General features: G+C 42.1%; 1 protein-coding gene across 1 annotated transcript in view; it reads left to right on the top strand.

Annotated features, from left to right (window-relative positions):
- The first annotated feature begins 8,646 nt into the window (after window positions 1-8,646).
- The window catches only part of Dnah5 (dynein axonemal heavy chain 5), a 214,837-nt gene continuing 203,660 nt past the window's right edge, over window positions 8,647-19,823 (top strand). Inside the window, 3 exon segments of the mRNA XM_038322871.1 lie at window positions 8,647-8,703; window positions 17,751-17,885; window positions 19,542-19,626. Of these exon segments, the coding sequence (XP_038178799.1) occupies window positions 8,647-8,703; window positions 17,751-17,885; window positions 19,542-19,626 (277 nt within the window).

The raw sequence follows: 19,823 nt of genomic DNA, 5'->3' as shown, positions 1-19,823 counted from the left end.
ATCGCAGTCCTAATAATCAAAGGTTTTCTGTTTCTCAGATCAATACATTTTTTTATTGCCAACCCCTTTGTCATGTGTATGCTTTCTAATGTTTAGTATTTATTGCAATATCTGACTTATTTTAATGGGTTTTTAGTTATGAGAAAAAACAGAGTACAAGGGGGTTGGCGAAGTCGAGCTATGACGAGTTGCGGGCTTCCTCAAAGTGCTTCCTGATAATCAATGTGTTTCTGGTGGGGTGAGGCTCAAAGCTGGCTATTCCTTTGCATCGCTTGAGTTACCCACCTAACAGTTCCCTAAACTGGCATTTTCTTTTACACCAAATGACTCTTGATTCCCTTTTTTTCACATGTAGAATAGAAACACAAGTTTGAGGTTACGATTTTCTGATAGTGTAAGAGAAAGGCAGAGATTTAAATATGAAGTAAGAATTAGATCTGGTCGGTGACCCTAACACTACGCTTTTCTTTTTTTGCTTGATGAAAACAAATGACTATGACGAGAGGAAAGATAGCCTGAAAGCGGTCCCTCAAGAGAGTTTGAGCCATTGGTCTCTATTCCCATAGATCTCACCTGGGGTGCCTGCGGGGTTATGGTGAGAGCAGGAAGGGCTTATCAAGAGCAGGTGCGTGCAGTCCAATGATTCTTTCGGTACTTGTCATTCATCCTTGCTATCTTCTACACCAGAGGGCAAATTTTGGTATGGCCGTTCGTTAGCCTGGATAAATGTTCTCCCGAGGTCCCATATGTTAAAGGTGTGACCCATGGTGGCACTATTAGGAGGCAGTGGAAACTGTAGGAGCAGGGGCCTCATGGAGAATTTTAAGGTTAAGCGTGAGTTCTTGAAGGGGTTGTGGGACCTCAGATCTTCCGTCATTTTCTGTTGCTTCATTTATATTGAGGTGAAAAGCTTATTTGGCCACCTGCCATCTGTTCCATCTACCATTGGTCTAAAGCAGTGCATCTTCTTAAGCTTGGATTGGAATCTCCAAAACCGTGAGACTCACCATGAACACAAACCTCTGAGCATGTTTATGAATTAGTTTTTAGGCTGATTAATTAAAATGGCAAGCATCACCCTAAATATGGACAGCACCACTCTATTGGCTGGGATTCCAGATGGCATGAGGAGGAAGTGATCTAAGAGGCAACATTCATCTTGCTTTGCCTCCTGACTGCAGGGGCAACGTGGCCAGCTGCCTCTTGCTCCTCCTGTTGTGCCTTCTGTCATGATGGTCCACAGCCTCTAGATTTGAGCTGCAACAAACCTGTTCATCTTCAAGTTGCCTCTGCCAGATAGTTTGCCACATCAGCTGGAAAAGTAACCAATACAGGACTTCAGGGTTAGCTCAACCTCATTTCAGATGGTTCAAGCTCCAGGGCTTTCTGTGCTAAGGTCCTGGTAGATGCACATAGCATTCAATTAAGATAATGTTGCAATTACTTTACTCAAAAAACACACTTGTACCTTAGATCACTTGCTTAGGCTGAATTTTTATTTTTCATGAGCCAGCTGGTCCCCAAGAGACCATTACATCATTACATGTTTGAAATGGGGCCAATGTAACTGGTGGTTGATTAATCACCATAAAACCAACCACTATATATGAGCCAGGATCAGAACACATGGCTTCCCTTGCCAAGACAACAGGGTTTCTGCACAGATGCATGGCAGACTCATCCTGGAAGACAGGAAGGGAAGGGAAGATGGTGCTCTTGAGAGTGTTTCCTTGAGTTTATTTGTCTTAGAACAAGTCCATCTAATCATCAGACTTTTGACAAGAACTACATTGTTCTAAATCTTTCCTGGAGTGCACACTTAGCATGGAACAACTACCTCTCTACCTCTGTCATATCCTAACATAATGAGGTCCTCTCTTCAGTCTTTGCTTCATTCTGGACTCATGATCTTTCTGTGTTCTTCAAGATCCCTCCTCTCATTACATCTCCATTCTTTACATTTTGACCAAAGAGATTTTAGAAAAACTGTACATCATTTTTTTTCAAAATCACTTGCTGCACAAATTCAATTCATGTAACTGGTGCCAAATCAAACTCCATTTAAAACACCAAGAAACTGGCCATAGTGGCACATGTTTTTAATCCCAGTACTTGGGAGGCAGAGGCAGAGGCAGAAAGATCTCTGTGAATTTGAGGACAATCTGGTCTCAGAGCAAGTTCCAGGACAGACAGAGCTATAAAGATAAACCCTGTCTTGAAAAAAAAAACCAACCCCCCCAAAAAACCTAAAAAATATTTAAAATCAAGAGGTCAGCCCAGAAATCATATACATGTAAGTAACATTACACAGACTGGGCAGATTATATTTATATGAAGAATAGCTGTTTATATTATAAATTTATAACCATTGATATGTAATGTTATTATATGTTATTATATATATGTACACACACACACACACACACACACACACACACACACACACACACACACAGAGAGAGAGACCAGGTGTCTATGAATTTGAGTTCAGCATATACAGGAAGAATTGGGTGGAAGAAAAGGAAAGGGGGAATAGTATGATTAAATTTTAATTTTAAAACATACAGAAAATATTTGAAAAGAAAAGATACTTCATGTTTCAGGTGTCACAGATGGCGGTTGCCCCTTTCACATTTCCGTGGGGAAGCCAGGTGGGACAGTAGCTACAGCTTCATCACCATTATCTACTCTCCTAACAGGCTTTCCGCATTGCTCCCCCTTCTGTTAGAAATGCTGTGAGCCTCACCTTATCTAAGCCGGACAACACAGAACTATCTTGGAACACTGTGCCTCTTTCCACCAGTTTACATCAATGTATTTGTTTACGTAATTTGTGTGTGGTGTGTGTGTGTGTGTGCACATAAAATTTGCTCTGTCCATCCCTTCTTATTCCTGCCTCAACAATGGTTTCTAGGAATGGTGTTGAATGGGGGAAGGGGAACCTATTTTTAGAACTTGTTTGCTTGTTCAGCTTTGGTTAGCCTTGGTTGCCACTATGTCTCTTTTATCATATAATCTGTTTTTTTTTCATACCCCTGGATAGTATCTTCAGTCTCTCTCCACTGCATTCTTTCTGCACACAGCGACTAGTGCAGTCCCCCTGAGCGAGCAAGGTTTCCACCAACTTATTCTTCATTGACTTCCTAAAGCCCACGAAGGCCTCTTCTCTAGGTCGACATCCACATTCAACCACCAGAAGCTTTTAAGAGAGCAACCAAGTGTTCTTCCCCTCAGATGTCACAGCCTTTCTTGAGTTTTCAACCTTGTGTTTGATATTTTCCACACATTATCATGCCCTGTCTTTTAAAAAAGCTTTCCATGCTTCAAGGCTTGCCTGAAGTTCTGCCTGCTTTAGAAAGGTTTTTTTGATCACCAGAGCTCATAGAACTGTCTTTCATCTGACCTAAGCCACTGCCGGAGACAGACCATCACGTCATTCACCACAGGTGGAGAGCTGTGGATTAAACCAGAGCACAGTGTACTGCTTTCTTAGGATTGCATTTTACTCTAATTGAAAAAGCTCTTTTAGACTTAAACATAGATACGAAAAATCATATACTACATTGTGGATCCATGCAAAGATAAATACATCAAATCTGTCAAGAAATTTATAAAACCTGTTCATGCTTAGAGTCTGCCACATTAGGGATTTCCTTCCAAAGCCAATGACAACACTGTCTAAGTCACTACACTGGTGCTTTCCTGGCCTCCCCAAAAGGTGTCAGTGAAGATTTCAGATAGCAGCCAGGACATATGCTCCTTCCTTAAACAAACTCTCAGTGGTTTATGTCTTGCCATAGAAGGTGCTGTAGTGGCCCTGATATTTGGGGTGACAGCTGAGTCTGTACAAGTGCAGGCAATGACACTTATGCCACGATCATTGCCTGCGAACAGCAAGTACAAGAGGACAACGCATATAGGAAGCAGGGTTGGTGTGGCAGCCATGCTGTATAGGAAGCAGTGGCAGAACCCTTGCCCAGCATGTGGGGGGCACTGGGTCTATCTCCAGCACCCAGGGGAAAAAAAAACCATTCAATTTCTATGTGGTACAAAGGGAGAATAATGTGTAAGTCAGAATGAATTTGTGATTTTCTATGATGTCATTGTTTATGGGACCATTCTGCTGGACCTCTGTAGAGCGTTCTTAAAGATGGAAGTTCATGGGAAATAGATCAACAGAAAGAGGTGAAACTTGAATTTCTCTTTTTTGGGACATTGTCAGCAAAAGCTTCCCAACAGCTCTAGGCTAGGAATTGCATTTTAAACTTATTCCTTGGGAATTTGTGCCCTGTGTTCTTATTGCTGCTAATTATGGAATTATGGTCAGAACTCTTTTGTCAATTAAAAATGAAAAGAAAAGATACTTCATGTTTCAGGTATCACATCTGCCTATTGTTTCTTTCACATTTTCAACATGGGGAAGCCAGGTAGGACAGTAGCTGTGGCTCCATCACCATCATCTACTTTCCTAACAGGTTTGGATATATGAGGAGATATGTTTGATTTATCAGTGTCTATGATATACACATTTTTATGTTTGTTAGACATACAGTTTTATTTCTATTGTAAAACCTAGCAAAAGTGCTGGGGAGATGCCTCAGTAGATGAAGCAATCACCACACTGTGTAAGGGCTGTAGTTTGGATCCCCAGAACCCACCTAAAAACCAGGCAGGGGTAGTAGTCACATAAGATCTCATTACTTGAGAGGCAGAAATGGGGAATCTCTGGTCCAAGTTAGCAAGCTAGATTAGCCAGAAATAATGAATTCTGAGTTCAGGAAGAGATCTTGTCCAATAAACAAAGTGGAGAGTGATTGAGGAAGGACACCTGACATCAACTCAGGCCTCCACTTGCACAAACACGCATGTGCACATGCATGCCCACACGCATGTGGATATATATAACCACAGGTCCACACACCACACATAGTCACAGATACACAGAGAGACACGAAACCTCTTGACAAGCCAAAGCTCTGACACTAGATAGCTAGAAGAAGACAGCTGTTGCACAGCTGGGAAGAGAACAGATTTAGATTCACACCCGTGTCTGCTGGATCCTGGTATTGCCACGTTCCATTCTGACACGTAGGGTAGGTGGTACGTACAGGTCTCCTAGGACCAACGTGCATGACTGTGAACAAAAGATGAGTTTTCATTCAAATGTAAACATAAAATGGTAAAGTTTTTAAAACACAACTTCAAATAAAGAGCATACACTTTCCTCAGTTTGTAATTATATTTTATTCATGATCACATGCTTGCGTTATTCGGTATCAGCTTCCCTTGAAGGCAGAAGTTGCCACTTTTCGTCGATGAGACATACGCTTTTGTGTTTTAAGAGCTGTGATCAGAATGCATGTTTAAATGGAGGTTGTAAAATTCAACAGCACTTTTTTTCCCCTGAGTGTAGAATAGTTATGCACCCTACAATTAGTTTTTTTTTTTATTTTTCTGTGTGTCTATGTGTGTCTATCTGTGTGAGTGTGCGCCACATGTGTATGGTTAGCACAGAGACCAGGAAGGATGTCTGGTTCCTTAGAGTTCTGGGTGGTCTGAGCTACCTGTTGTGGGTGTTGGTAACTGGACCCAGATCCTCTGGAAGAACAGCAATGCTCTTAAGTGCTGAGGCATATCTCCAGTTCCACAAATAATGTTTTTTTTAACGATTGGGTAATGTATATTTTTATTAATTGTTTTATCTGTAGTATATAATCCAATGTCTATGTCTTAGTTAGGGTTTCTGTTGTGAAAAGACACCAGGACCATGGCTACTCTTATAAAGGAAAACATTTTAATGGGTGGCTTACAGTTTCAGAGGTTTAGACCATTCTCACCATGGTGGGATGTGGTAGTGTGCAGGCAGATGCGGTACTGGAGAAGGAGTTGAGAAGTCTACATCTTTGAACTGTAGGCAGCAGGAAGTGAATTGAGATACTGGGTATGACCTGAGCATATATAAGACCTCAAAGTCTGCCTCTACAGGGACACATTTCCTCCAGCAAGGCCACACCTACTCCAAGAAAGCCACACCTATAAACAGAGGAACTCCACTTGGGGGCCATTTTCTTGCAAGCCACCTCAGTCTGACACCATGAACAGCACAGGCAAACATTTGCAGATGAGACAGCGAATAAAGGGGAAACGTTACAGTTTGGCTGAAGGCACTTGGATTTCCTGATGAAATCCTCTGTTTGTGTATGGCCCATTGCCCATTTCTGCCTTCCCATCATTCCTGGTGTAGGATTTGTGCATGACTAACCCCTTTCAGCCTGCAAGGTGCATTTTCATATATTGCCTGGCAGACTGTGCTGGTGGAGGAACCTTCCTGACTTTGCTATTGGCAAATGTTTGATAACTCTTTTCCAACTACCAGAAATAGATTTTTTTTCCAGGCCGTGAGAGTAGGCAAGTTAGCTGTACATTTGCTGTTTGTTCTGCTTAAGGACAGCTCTCAGGAGTCTCTTTCAGGTTCAGGGACCCTCAAGAAGATCCCTTAAGGTACCACAGCCTTCCTCTACTTAGCTCAAAGAGGTTGAAATTGAGCTGCAGAGGCTCCACGGTTTGCCGGGAAACCTCAGGAGAGCGGTGGGCATGCATGCCAAATACAAAATAAAAGCCATTAGTCACGCGTGGCAATTTTCCTGGGAAGTAACGGCCCCTAGGAGGTCACATTGTAAATGGCTGTCGCTGAAATGAGGGTGGCACCTCATCCACCGTGGAAGGAGCACCGATTTAACATAACTGGAGAGAGATGAGCATTGCTTAGTGGAGCCTTGTATCTCTCCTGAGGGCCATATGTTGACAGGGTTCTGGGGACTGACCTGAGCTGCTAAGCAAGGAGGACCACACTCTCCTGCCTTGTGCCTGGGTGTCTCCGTGACTTGTGGCCCTCATTATAACAGGAAATAGCTGCTTATCAACACACAGAGGTTGATTAAAAATATCTTGGGGCTGATATAACTCAAGCACACCTAGTGTGTGCTCAGCTTGCTCGAGTGCCTGTTTTTAAGTCCACAACACTAACAAATGTATTCACAAATAATGTTGGCTCAGAAGATGATACCCCCAACATACGGTTTAAAGTGAGGGCACACGAACAGCAGAACATTCGGCGAGGCCTTTCTCCCAGCTCCTTTATCTGTCTTCCGGTTCACACGCTCCAGGAGACCGTATTTGCTGCAACTGTCTTCCCAGGATCTCAGCAGACAGAAGAGACTGATGTGCATGGCAGGAAGGAGTGATGGCTGCTACACCTGGAACCCACACGAGCATCACCCCAAGGCATTGCCTGTTCTTTGAAGCCATTCATCTCCTCCAAAAACAATTTACTCCTCTGCTAAAATTGCCCAGTCCTTCTCTCTCCCCTAAGAACAGATGTAAGCTTCTACATCTCACCTGTGTCGTTCCCAGTATGTGCACTCTGTGTGCCTTCTCCCTTGTCAGTCTGTCTGCTGCCATCATCAGACTCAAACATTGAACTCAGTGGGAAAATAGAAAGCTCTTTTGTGCATATACTTACAGCTTTATGTGCTTTTAAAATTTGTTTACCACATAATATTCAGTTTCAAATGTTGTGTTCATATTAATTAATACTATAAATGGAGGCTGCACCCTAGCTTTGGCTGCTGGTTAGACGAATCTCTTCTGTTGATACCAAGCTAGCACCCTACTATCAATTCTGTCTCCACTGAAGCTAATGGCAGGATATTCCTTAATTTCCTGCTGATCTTTGAATGACCTGATAAGATTTTAGTTCTGGACTTTGAATCCCAAGGACAATATTCTAGATTCAATGACATTGACCCCAAATGTTCTTCCTTTTATACACCTTGATGCGAGGAATCACAGGTGAGAGATTTCTCAAGCACCTGACTATTTTTTCCCATCTTGTCTGCACGGAGAGAAAGATCTAGATGTTTAGTCTCAGGGAGTGAGACTTTGCTTTCCGCGCATGGGCAGCCCTGTGAACAGGAGTAATTTATGAATGCCATTTTCCATTTGCATATGAAATAGGCTGCTTGTTCTTTACGGGAAAGAAAATGGCTCCTTTGGGTCACAATTAGCCTATCAAGCAATTAGTCACAATTAGTCACAATGCTGGCAGTTAATTGTGCACACAAAGTTGTTTAGACAAAGTAAGACTGAATTTCTTAACTTGAGCAATATATCCAGAGCAGTGACGTGTCTGCCTTCTGTTTTGGTCTGGTTTAAGGTTTCTCATTGTTCAAAGAAATAATTGAAGCTTCTTTATTGACTCAAAGCTTATTGTTGGGCAGTGTATAGAATGGAACATTAGGAGTTGTGGTTGCAACCAAGCAGTTAAAACGCTCCTTCTGGTTGCTACACATGATTAAGAGGCGTGCTTAAACTTCGCAGCATGGAAACAGCATTGCCCTAACAACGTGGGACCTCAGAAACAAGGAAAGCCCTGGGGCAGAGCACAAAGGGATAGGCTTCTCTCCTCAAGTCTGTGACCATGGAGAGTCAGTCACAGGCATGAGAAACGGGACAGTGACACTGGGACCCTCGCGCAGTCTTTCCTTCTAAAATTCCACTGGAGGGTGAATACATCTCTTCAGAGTTAGAAGACCATTCTGGAAGAGCTGTTTCTGGGCCACAGCCTAAAGCAGACTGACCGCTGGGATGTTTAGGATCGGCAGGAGGCAGCTCTGGAAGCAGAGCGCCAGCCGCGTTCTAACGGTAAGAACTGGCGGCTGTGACTTGAACTACTACCAGATCTAGAGACCTGAAAAGACTGCAAAGGTATACACAGGTGCATCTATGCAAAACCTGTTTGCTCACTAATTTTTTGACACAGTACATGTATTGATATTTCACATGAGAAAGAAATACACCTTGTGACTTACTGCACATTTCTGCCCTAGGGTAACTGTGTAAAATCTATGCATGATCTTTAGGGAAGATGCTTCTCCGGGGTCACGAATACATTCAGGCCAGTAGTTTGGTCACTGTATATTCCTTAAGGCATGGACACTTTTGCTGGTTATTAGATATGGTTAAGGCAGATTCTAGAGTACAATACTTTTAGGATCTTTGCCATCCCACCTCAAGTCTAATGTTTTTGGAAATGAGGTCATGCACACGGAGATAAAGGAGCAAGAATCAGCTTCCCCACACAGGGCTTTCCTCAGTGGCTGCATATCAGCTGCTCATGGAACTTTGGACTTTCTACTACTAGGAATTGTAGACTTAATCCTCCAACAATACTTTGTTGCTTCTTGCCTGACTTGGTCAAGTTCCTTCACGTCCAGGTACTTAGGGAAGGGGATCTCTTTTCAAGTCATGGACAGACCTGGCCCAGAGTGATAGAAAGATGAATATGTTACAATTCCTGTCTTGAAATAGCTAGACAGAGTATAGTAGGTTACTGTCTTCATTACTGTAACCAAGCCAAGTCTTGCAATGGATGCTCCACATCTGGCCAGAGGCCTGTTTGTTCTGTCAATGGTTGCTTAAACTGGATCGACCTTGGAAGCATTTATAGTGTGGCTGTCATGGGTCAGCATTCATGACAAGACCCTGTAGAAGAGCAGCGAGTAGAGGGCAGATACTCAGATGGGGGCACAAAACAGTAAATCACAAAGATGAAGCCAACAATTGCAAAGATGAACTTCATTAGAGCCCAGGAACAACCCCAAAGAAGCCATCTAGCCTATTGTGTGGCTATGAAAGGGTAGGGATGACAATCCTGTGTCTTCTGATCCCTTCAGCACTTGCCACCCATCCCTGCGATTTCGACACAGATCTTTCTTTTATCCTACCCACTGATCCATCTCACCAACTTCATTATTTACTTTTTATATGAGCCTGGGTCTCTAGCTCAGGCTGGTCTTGAACTCCCTATGTAGCCAAGAGTGTGACCTTGAACTTCTGATATTTAGTCTCAACTTCTGAGTGCCACCATGTGCAGTTTATTATGCTGGAAACTGAATCCGGGGCTGTGTGTATACTAGGTACAGCTAAGCTACATCTCCAACTACAAAGTTTAAGTTTTCATTGGCAAAAAACTATAAACCTGGGGGAATGTAAGATGTTTGGATATGTGCATACACTTTAGAATGAGGCAATCCAGCAGGTCCATCACTGGCATCCCATTTCTTTAGAGGTCTCTGTTTTCTTAATAACTTTCTGTTACTATAGAGCTTGGGACACAATACCTATAATGCTCATGAGGTATTGGAGTGAGCTGGTCTTCTTTCATTACTTGTTTCTCTCTACCACATTTAAGACACTGTAATACAATGTAAACTTTTAGCTGTAATTAATGAACTAAATTCTCCTTCAACATGTGCTACCTCATGAGAGTAAATCTTTTGGGGAAGTTTCATTTATGTTTTTTTAATGCTAGTTATGGTCACCCTATTGAAGGTTGGTGGGAGCAGAATTATCTTAATAATATTGTGGTATATTATATAAATGTATATTGTCTATTTGCTGACTGATATGATAATTATTGAGTAATAACGTTTTGAGCTGAAATACTCATGGAAAAAGCATTGCATGTAGCATAACAACTATAGATGGGTTTATTTAACCTTGGTTTGAAACTTCACTATGCTGGAACTGGATTATAATTAGGTTACAATGATATGTTAATTGATTTTATCCACATGCATCCATGCTAGCAAAGACAGGCCATCTCTTCCCTTTCTTTCTTTCTTTCTTTCTTTCTTTCTTTCTTTCTTTCTTTCTCTCTCTCTCTCTCTCTCTCTCTCTCTCTTTCTTTCTTTCTTTCTTTCTTTCCTTTCTTTCTTTTTTGAGACGAGTTTTTCTGTGTAGTCTTGGCTGTCCTGGAACTCACTCTGTAGACCAGGCTTGCCTCAAACTCTGAGATCTTCCTACTTCTGCCTCCCAAGTTCTGGGATTAAAGGCGTGCTGATTAAAGGCCACCACCACCACCCAGCAGGGCACCAGGTCTCCTGGAACTGGAGTGACAGATGGTTGTGAGCATTTGTGTGGGTGCTGGGAATTGAACCCATGTCCTCTGCAAAACCACTGTGCACTTAACCACTGAGCTGTCTCTTCAGCCCCTCCTTTCTTGTATAACAAATGCAAATGCTTTTCAATAAAGAATACTTGAAATAACTCTGTATGTATTCATTCACTTATTAGCAAAACCTTGGTCCAGATGTATCTTCCTTCTCTCTTTTATTTTCTTATAGACTAGAAAAAATGATTAGTATCTATTTACAGCAGGCATGAATTATAGACCTGATAACTCATTTTTTTTCTCTAAAATGTAGACAAAACACCAAATTTTGTAGGTTGATCTTGTTAACTTCAAAGAAAAGGTACAACTAGAAAGACATATGACAGTCATCTTGACTGTTGAATTCATCTATCTGTGAGGGAGGAAGGTTTTAGAATGGAGATGTTCTCTCCCAGCTGCTGAGAGACCTGTTATTAGTTTTGTGTGTATTCACATTAGATAATGCTGTTGCAGGTAGGATTTCAGATTGCTCCCAATGACTTTTTACACAGTGGTGGTGTTGGTAGGGAGGATTTGTGTGGTTTGAGGCTGAGGGGGAGTGCAGCACTTCCCTGGGTAGGCACAATGTCTCCCACTGAGATCCTTTGCAGGAGGCCCAGCTGTGTTTTCAGTGGGGAAAACAGGGGAGGCCAAGACATAAGGAACCTAAGCTGTCTGATACCTGGCAAAGCTGAAAGGCTGTCAGTATTTCTCCTCCCTGCGCTATGGCCAAGCGAATGTCCTTTGTTTCTCAAGCCTAGACTTGTTCAGCTTGGTGAACACATTTCACATCAGCAGGTCAAAATGTTTTCACTGGCACCAAGGAGAGAAAATGGCTTGAGGCTTTATCAGGGAAATAGGCAAGAGGTGGATATTGCTTGCTAATGGGCAAGTGAGTATCCTCGGGTCTGAGCTAGTTAGTCCCAAAGATGCCCACGCTTTAACGATGTAAGAGCTAGTCGACTCTAGAGAGCACATCAAACTCCGCTGTGCCCACCTTAAGCCACACATTGTGCTCCAGGATACAGTAGGGAAGGGTTCCACAGACCTCATAGAAATTAAAGCTGAATTTATTTGATGATTCTTTTTTCCCCTACAATTCTAGAAGCAGAATAAGAGAGGCTAAGAATTAGAAGAACCCCACAATTTTTGCCCTTGGATCTTCTATTGTAAACTTGTATTCAAAGCAATGCCAATCAATCGCCATCCCCTCAGAGAATGACTCACACGCAATAGACTTGGGGAGTTTTGAGAATTAGCTGTATGTGAGCTCCAAGCTTCGACAGGCAAGTCAGGCTTCCTTGTGGTGGGCGGCACTGACATCAGGGGTTCCAGGTGACGCTGGAGGACAGCTGGCTTTAAGCACAGTGATTTATCTTATGAATGAGAGAAGTTTGGAAATTTTACCCTGGTGTCACATAGAATGTGAGTGCTGACACATATATTTTAAGTACTTGGATCAGAGCCACCTGTATCAATAACTCCAGTTGCCAGAAGAAAGTCTGGGAGAGAAGAATTCTATAAGAGACGTATTTCTGATTTTAGAATAAAACCACTGTTGGATTGGGAGAAGATAAAATTTGTAGTGATGTGAAAGCTCACTAAATCTTTTATGTCCAGATTTGGTGTGCAGAAAACAGATTGTGAGCATCTAGAGGAGGGATGGAGAGAGAACTCAGTAGTTAAAGTGTGTAAACTGTTCTTCTAAAGGACTCAAGTTGTGTTCTACAGCCCCCATGCTAATAAAATCTATAACTCTGGCTTCCTGTTTGGCTGCATGGGTATGGAGGCTCATGGTGCTTTAATCTCCATAACTGGGGATGCAGAGGCAGGCAGATCTTCGATCTATATAGTAAGCTCAAAGTCAGCCAGAGCTGCGTAGTGAGCCCCCCCACCACTTAAAAAAGAGTTGAGTTGGGAGGATGGAATGTTGGAGTTGGGGGGGGTTGGTGATGGTAATATCCCTATTAATATATTATATATTAATATTACATATTAATATATTAATATCCCTTAAAGTTGGTTTGGGGAAAGTCACTTGAACTAAATAAATGTAAGTAAAGAGACATTACATTTGCTGTAAAGGCTACTGATGTACAGATACTATCATGTTCATTCAGAGATAATTTACATTAAAATAGCAATGACACAGGCTTTCTGGGGAAAGTGAATGAGACTGTTAACTCTGTAAAGATTGAAGCTCTCTTAGTTTCTAGCATCCCTGTGAGCCAGAGTTTGCCTCATCAGTTTGTTCCCGTTGGGTGTCCCAGGATTCATCCTGTGTTCTCATCTAGGCTCCTTGGCCACCTTTAAAAGATAAAAGCTTTGAAACTTTTACAAAGCCTATGTATGGATGTGAAGTGTGACTGTCTCTATTTCTTTGGGGTATGCCTTTTTGAACATTTTCCTCTTAACAGTGTGTGTGTGTGTATGTGTGTGTGTGTGTATTATAAAATCGATTTTTAGTATATTTCCTGCAAAAAAGAGAATCTTTTCCTTGCTGAAAAGAATGATAGAAAAGGGAATTGGCAAATGAGGAGAATTAAAGGCCCTTGAAACTCCACAGGAAGAGTTGAAATTCCACAGCACACCCTTGGTCACAGACTGGCAGGGCTCCTTCTCTGTTTAAGGGCTGTTTCTGAGGTGGGGAGTGCTGGAGAAAAAAGGGATTCACCGGGCACCTGCTGTGAGCAGGATTAGCCTGTGGGGAAGTTCTTTCTCTTCAAGAGACCACTTTGCTGGAGAGTTCTTCCTTCAGGAAGGAGTAGCCCTGCCTCCTTGGTAGATGGAGCCCTTCACTTGGAGAAATAGAAGAAAAGCAGAGTGAGCAAAGGGAGTTTTTTTAAAATTGGTTATCCTAGTCAATTAGAGAGTGGAATAGGATGAGTTGGGAAGTATCCCGCAGAGCTGGAGAAGCAGGACCCATAGGTTAAATGGAAAAGGCTGGAAAACAAAGAGGGAGGTTGAACTGAGTAAGAGATCTACTTCCCTAAGTGTCTGTAATTCAATGCATTTAAGTAGGAAGTTGGTTCAGTTAGGCTAGTTATTTATACATTAGCATCATTTCAGGGGATAATTCTCACATGGGTCCCATCAGCAACAGCCAATCTCAAGTCTACTGACTGAATCCTGGTCTCCAACCATGGACCCACATTGATCTGAAGTAATTGGTTCAATCCCTTACTTGGAAGTGACTTGTGAAGTAAAAATCACCCAGTTCATTTATCCATTGGTTACACATCACGGAGCAGAAAGGTGTGGCACTTTTCCTTCAACAGGCCAGTGTCACAGACAACAACGAAAGACAGATTAACAAGACGAAAGTGAAGCAGAGTTAGTTAATCAAGGTTTCGCATGATGTGGAAGACTTCAGAAAAAAAGAATCAAGGACCCAGGGAAGCTTATCTCTTTTTGTAGACAGTCAGGTGGAAATATGATCAACTGGGCAAAAGGAGTGTGAGCTCATGAGTAGGGAAGCTCAGCAGGGTTTGTCTGCTCAGCTCCCCTTTGGCTTTTCTGTATATCTTTTCTTCCCCCCTGGGCATGGGATATTGGTTGGCACCCCTTGAGAATACAGTTCTCTAAGGAAGAAGACAGAAAGGAGAGAGACCTTTCTAGTTTTTATGGCTTACTCTGAAGGCCTTGTGGTTTTTACCGGGGCCCTCCCTGCAGTGTGGTTCATATATCTCTCGTGACGCTCCATTGAGAAAACCGATGTTCCTTTCCCCAGCAGGTATCAACTTTATATAGGCTCTGGGTTAGGGTGGGGCTTTGTGTCCACTTCCTCTTTTCAGAAGGCACCTCACTTTTGTGACCTCATGTTGTGGTGACCCCCAATCCTAGAACTATGTTGTTGCTACTTCAGAACTGTAATTTTGCTACTGTTATGAATCATAATATAGATATCTGATACACAGGATATTTTGTATGCGACCTCCAAAGGGGTCATGACCCACAGGATGAGAATCAGTGCTCTAGTTGATCATTTTTGAGAGCCACCTGCAATATAACTTGACGCTCTTTGTATGAGCCAGACGCCGGTCTGGGTATTGAGGATATCGCAAAAAAACCAAAACAAAACCACCCTTTGCTACAGTGTTTGTGCCCTTGCAGTAATGTCAGCGTGCAGCTGGGATTTGTTTTGCCCCACTGCTCAGCAGATTGATAAGAAGGATCAGGTTTGTTTGCGGCAGGTAGATAAGCTAAGCCTGGTGAGTCATTTGGGTACACATAGAAAGAGAAAAGAAATACACATGCTGTCAGTATCCAGCCATTTCATTTGGATAGGCACTTCTCACAAATTCCCATGGGCAGAAGATCACGAATTGTCATCAAGCTGGGGAAACTGGAACAAAGCCATGCTAAGTGGCCTGACCAGGCCCATGTCCTTGGCCCTGTTAGCTCCATGTCTTCATCAAGTGATAAACTATCCACAGGCTTGAGATTGATATGAGCAGCGAAGTCAAAATTGATCGTCGGGGTATTTACTTTGGTTATTTAAGAAAAGGATCTTGAAAGCAATCCACAGATTCAATATTGTTTGCAGTTTTCTCAGGTGGGGACTTTAATCTCTAGTATGTACTACCTAAGTATGTATTGCTATACCTGTACATGGTCATAAAAAACCAAAACATCTATACCATCCTTCCATCCTTCTCCTACTTCTGTTGGGTGTCAGTGGGGTCAGTGTGGTGGGTCTGGGTCAGAGGCAAACCTGATGAAAAGGTAATGCCAATTGGGGAGAAGGCTTAAACATTGATGCAACTGAATGCTCACTAATGAAAGTTCTGTTTTACCTACATGTTGTTTGGAACAAAATCCTTGGTCATGCCATTTTAATCCATGGGCTGTCTGATTTGGGGATTCTCAACATATGAGGGCTTTTGTCCCCATCCCTTCTGTCTCCCTGCTAGAAGTAATAGAAGATTGAGCATATGCAACTCATTCTGTTTGTATGTGCAAAGGCAGACACGGACTGTTCCGCATAGCTCAAGGCAAAGCAATTAAGACTTAAGACAATTCAATGGGCAGATTGGCTTCAATAAAAACCCACAGAGCTTTGCGAAAGTGCACAGCATTAGGAACGTCACAGCATTAGGAATGTCACATCACTTAGGACTAAAGTTTGTATTAAGTTTGAGGCCACTGAGAAATAGTCTAACATGAGAGAGGAGGAATGGCTCTTCACTGTTACATCATCCAGTCCTGGGATCTTGGAGTTGAGGGAATTGCAGGCCAGAAAGGTTAAATGACAGACTGGAGGGGGTTACAATTCATGGAGGAGGAAGGACTAGAACCCACGACCCTGTCTGACATGAGTTTTTTTCTATGTGCAGAGAGTTGCCTTGCTTGAGAAGTATTGCCCATTTAGGGTAGGCAAGTACATTACCCTCCCTCACTTTCCAAGGCATCTGAAACAAAGCTCAACACAAGTGTCTTAACACCATCCAGTTTTCCTTGGATATTTAGTGTGTTTCTGTCTGTCCTCCCCATCCCTTACTTTGGTGCTTGTTAAACAAGTAATGGGATGCTTGAGAAACAAAAAAAAACCAACAAAAAAACCACCACCACCAACAAAAAACCACCACCACCACCACCACCACCACCACCACCACCAACAACAACAACAAAAAACAAACCCTTTCAGCAAAGCAATAACATGCATGAGGCGGCGGAGGTTTATTCTCAGCAGTGAGAAAAAGATTCATTGCACAGTGTGTCTGTTACTCTTCTGGAACAAAAGGCCTAACACGCAATTCAAGGAAGGATTTTGTCCCACAATTTTGGGGTACCACCCATCACGGAAGAGAAGGCATACCCTGACAGTCAAGCCATGCTCTTTTTTGAGGTTACTGGTAGTGTTTATATGTGCTGCAGTGCTAGCACATATAGGAGTTTAATAAGAGTTTGTTGATCCAAAGGAGCAACTTTTCTTTTGCTTCTAGGAGCTACTGATTGACATTAAAGGTAATGTGCTTATGTAAGGAATGGATCGGGGCCTGAAATGTACTAATGACAAAATAGCTGAATAAATTTTGGCATAGCCATATCTAATATTTTTATAGCTACTATACAAGTTCCGGAAAAATCTGTATTAATCTCAAATAACCCTGATGGACTGTTAAGGGAGAAATGCATGAAGAATTCTCAGGCCATGATATAAACATAGACATGTGCACATGTTTGCACACATTATACAAGCAGCAAGTATGGAAGCGTAAGCATTAACTTGCAAACCCTGGTTACACTGAGCATCCCTCATTGTAATTAACAACTAGTAGACAAAAGCATGAGTGGTGATAGAAGTTAAATCCAACACCAGCTACAAATGTATAAACAGTAAAGATAAAAGATAAGAATATTACTTCATGGCTAAGGGAGATGCTTACGAAAATGGGAATTTCAGTTTTCCTGTGTATCTGATAAATTTTCTTATGCGTGTGAAAGTAAGCCTGTAAAGACAGAAGGGAATGTTAACAGTAATAATTTATGAATGGCAGATGGTTCTCATGGCTTCTCTTTGTCTGTGTTGTGCAATATCAAAACAATGGCCACACCTTATTTGTATAAGAGAAGTAAATTTATTTCTAAAAATAGAGGAGAATGCATAAAAACTGGCACCATTAAGCTGCTTGTTATGCGGATCCCTATGACTTGAAAACCACAATTGTGTGAAATTGTTATAAAATGAACCATTTGAGAGCAGCTGATGCAATATAACATTTTTACTCCTTTTTTTTTTTTTTTTTTTTTTCAGCAACGGCTGAAAGAAGAGAAGGAAGCCAAGAGAGCTCGCCTGGATGGGAGGCATGACTATCTGTTTGCAATTGTAGCTTCCTGTTTGGACCTGAACAAACTGGAAGTGGAAGATGCCCTTCTTGAGGGTAATCAGGTAGGAAGCTTTTGTGTCCTCACCAGACTGTGGCAAGAACCCATGCTGTGCCTTTGGAGAGGTTCCAGCTTAATGTGCAGGGGCTCCACTGGGTGAGGCAGAACAGACTCAGGACTCCCTAGCTCTCCAGGTTGAGTAATGGCATTTGTAGTCGTCATTTGAATTCCACTGTTTACTTAGTGCTGTGTATGCCTGGGTGGGAACCATCGTCTATTGGAGGTGCCTCTCAGGGACCGTAAAGAAAGAGCCTTCCTCTCCCTGCAGCTATCAGTCACCAGTAGTTCCTTAGCTAGGAGTGAGTCTTCCTGACCACCCCTCCATTCCATGCTGGGACTTTGTCTGGCCGGAGCTTGCACAGATCTTGTGCATGCAGTTATAGCTATTGTGAGTTCATAAGTATTGTAATTATTCACACTCCGGCTCTTATAATATTCCCACCCATTCCTCTGTGATGATCCCTGAGTCTTAGGTGAAGATGGTAGAATAAAGAGGTACTTTGTTTCTTTATTTCTTTCTCTCTTTCCTTCCTTTCTTCCTTCCTCCCTTTCATCCTCCCTTCCTTCTTTCCTTCCTTCCTCCCTCCCTCTCTCCTTTCCTTCCTTCCTTCCCTCCTTTCTTCCTTTCTATTTTGTTCTTATTCTAGATTTGGATATTCAACTGTGCCATAATTTTCTGACTGTGGCTTTAATTTGGCATCTGAAGCTAGTTTCTTCTGCTCCTAGTTTTGATATCTTTGCTACAAATTACAAAATTTGGGATGATGTGTGTTTGGTGAGTTGACCTTAGGGAAGACAAATTTAATGAGAAGGTAGAATTTCCTGTGAATGAGGAAGTCCTATTAGGAGCTCTAATGAGATTCTCAGAGCCTTAACTCTTTAGACACATGACAAGAGAAGGGAGACAGAGAAGGGAGAAAGAGGTAAAGGGACAGGGAGGGAAGGATGGAGGGAGGGAGAGACTTTTGATAGCATGCTCCTGTGTTGAGCTTGTAAATATTTAACATTTGCATTTACATGGGATGAGCACAGAGTGAGGCGGTGCTAGTTTGAGTTAGAGTCCATTTCTGTGGTGTAGACCTGGCTTGGCTCCGTAGCTGAATTTGGATTTCCAGTGTGTTGCCATAAATACTGATTTAGAAAAGTCTCAGGACTGCCCGGATTTATTCCCTACCCACACCAGCAACCTGAGCTTATTTTCTTTCTAAGGAAACCTGTGTGGAGTGATTAAGGAGAATTAGAGGAAAATGAAAGAGACAAGACCCAGTTAGGAGGGAAGTTCCTCTTCTCTCTTGGCACAGACATTATTGAATTATTTTGTTTTTTTATTGTTTTTATTGGGTTATATATTTAATAAAGAAGCTGCTTTCAGCCAATGGCTTACCAGAATATGACCAGAAATGATGAGTCTTTGTCAAATGTACGATGTAGCAAATATTTCTATAATCAGTAAAATTACTTCTTTGAATTGAGTGCTTACTACTATGAGACATGGGTTCTTCCTTTTTTTAATGTTAGGAAAATACCCCTTCTCCAAAAGATGCTTTAGGTACTGTACTATTGAATAGGAAGATGGTAGTGAATTGACTTGTCATGTCGTCAGCACTGACTTACATGCACTTTCTAATTCAGAACAAAATGTTACCTTGCCTTTTTCCAGATTGAAAGAATCGATCAGCTTTTTCCTCCTGGAGGGCTCCGTCATCTCATGTTTTACTATCAGAATGTCGAGGGGGCAGAAGCAGGTATTGATATTTGACATGACATTGCCTAGAAACATCTTTAAATCCGTCTGAGAGTGGGAAAAAGAAGAAATGTATTGGAGGACTAAACAAGTTTCTTATGCCTTGGAATACTAAGGCTGTGTTGTTGGTTGTGTATATGTTGTGTAGTATTTTTGTGGTGTGCATGTGTGGTACATGTGTGTTGTATATATGTGTAT

Source organism: Arvicola amphibius, chromosome 3 (genome assembly GCF_903992535.2).
Source record: "Arvicola amphibius chromosome 3, mArvAmp1.2, whole genome shotgun sequence".
NCBI classification, from domain to species: Eukaryota; Metazoa; Chordata; class Mammalia; order Rodentia; family Cricetidae; genus Arvicola; species Arvicola amphibius.
The sequence above is the reverse complement of the archived record's forward strand: the minus strand, read 5'-3'. Positions and strand labels throughout refer to the sequence as shown.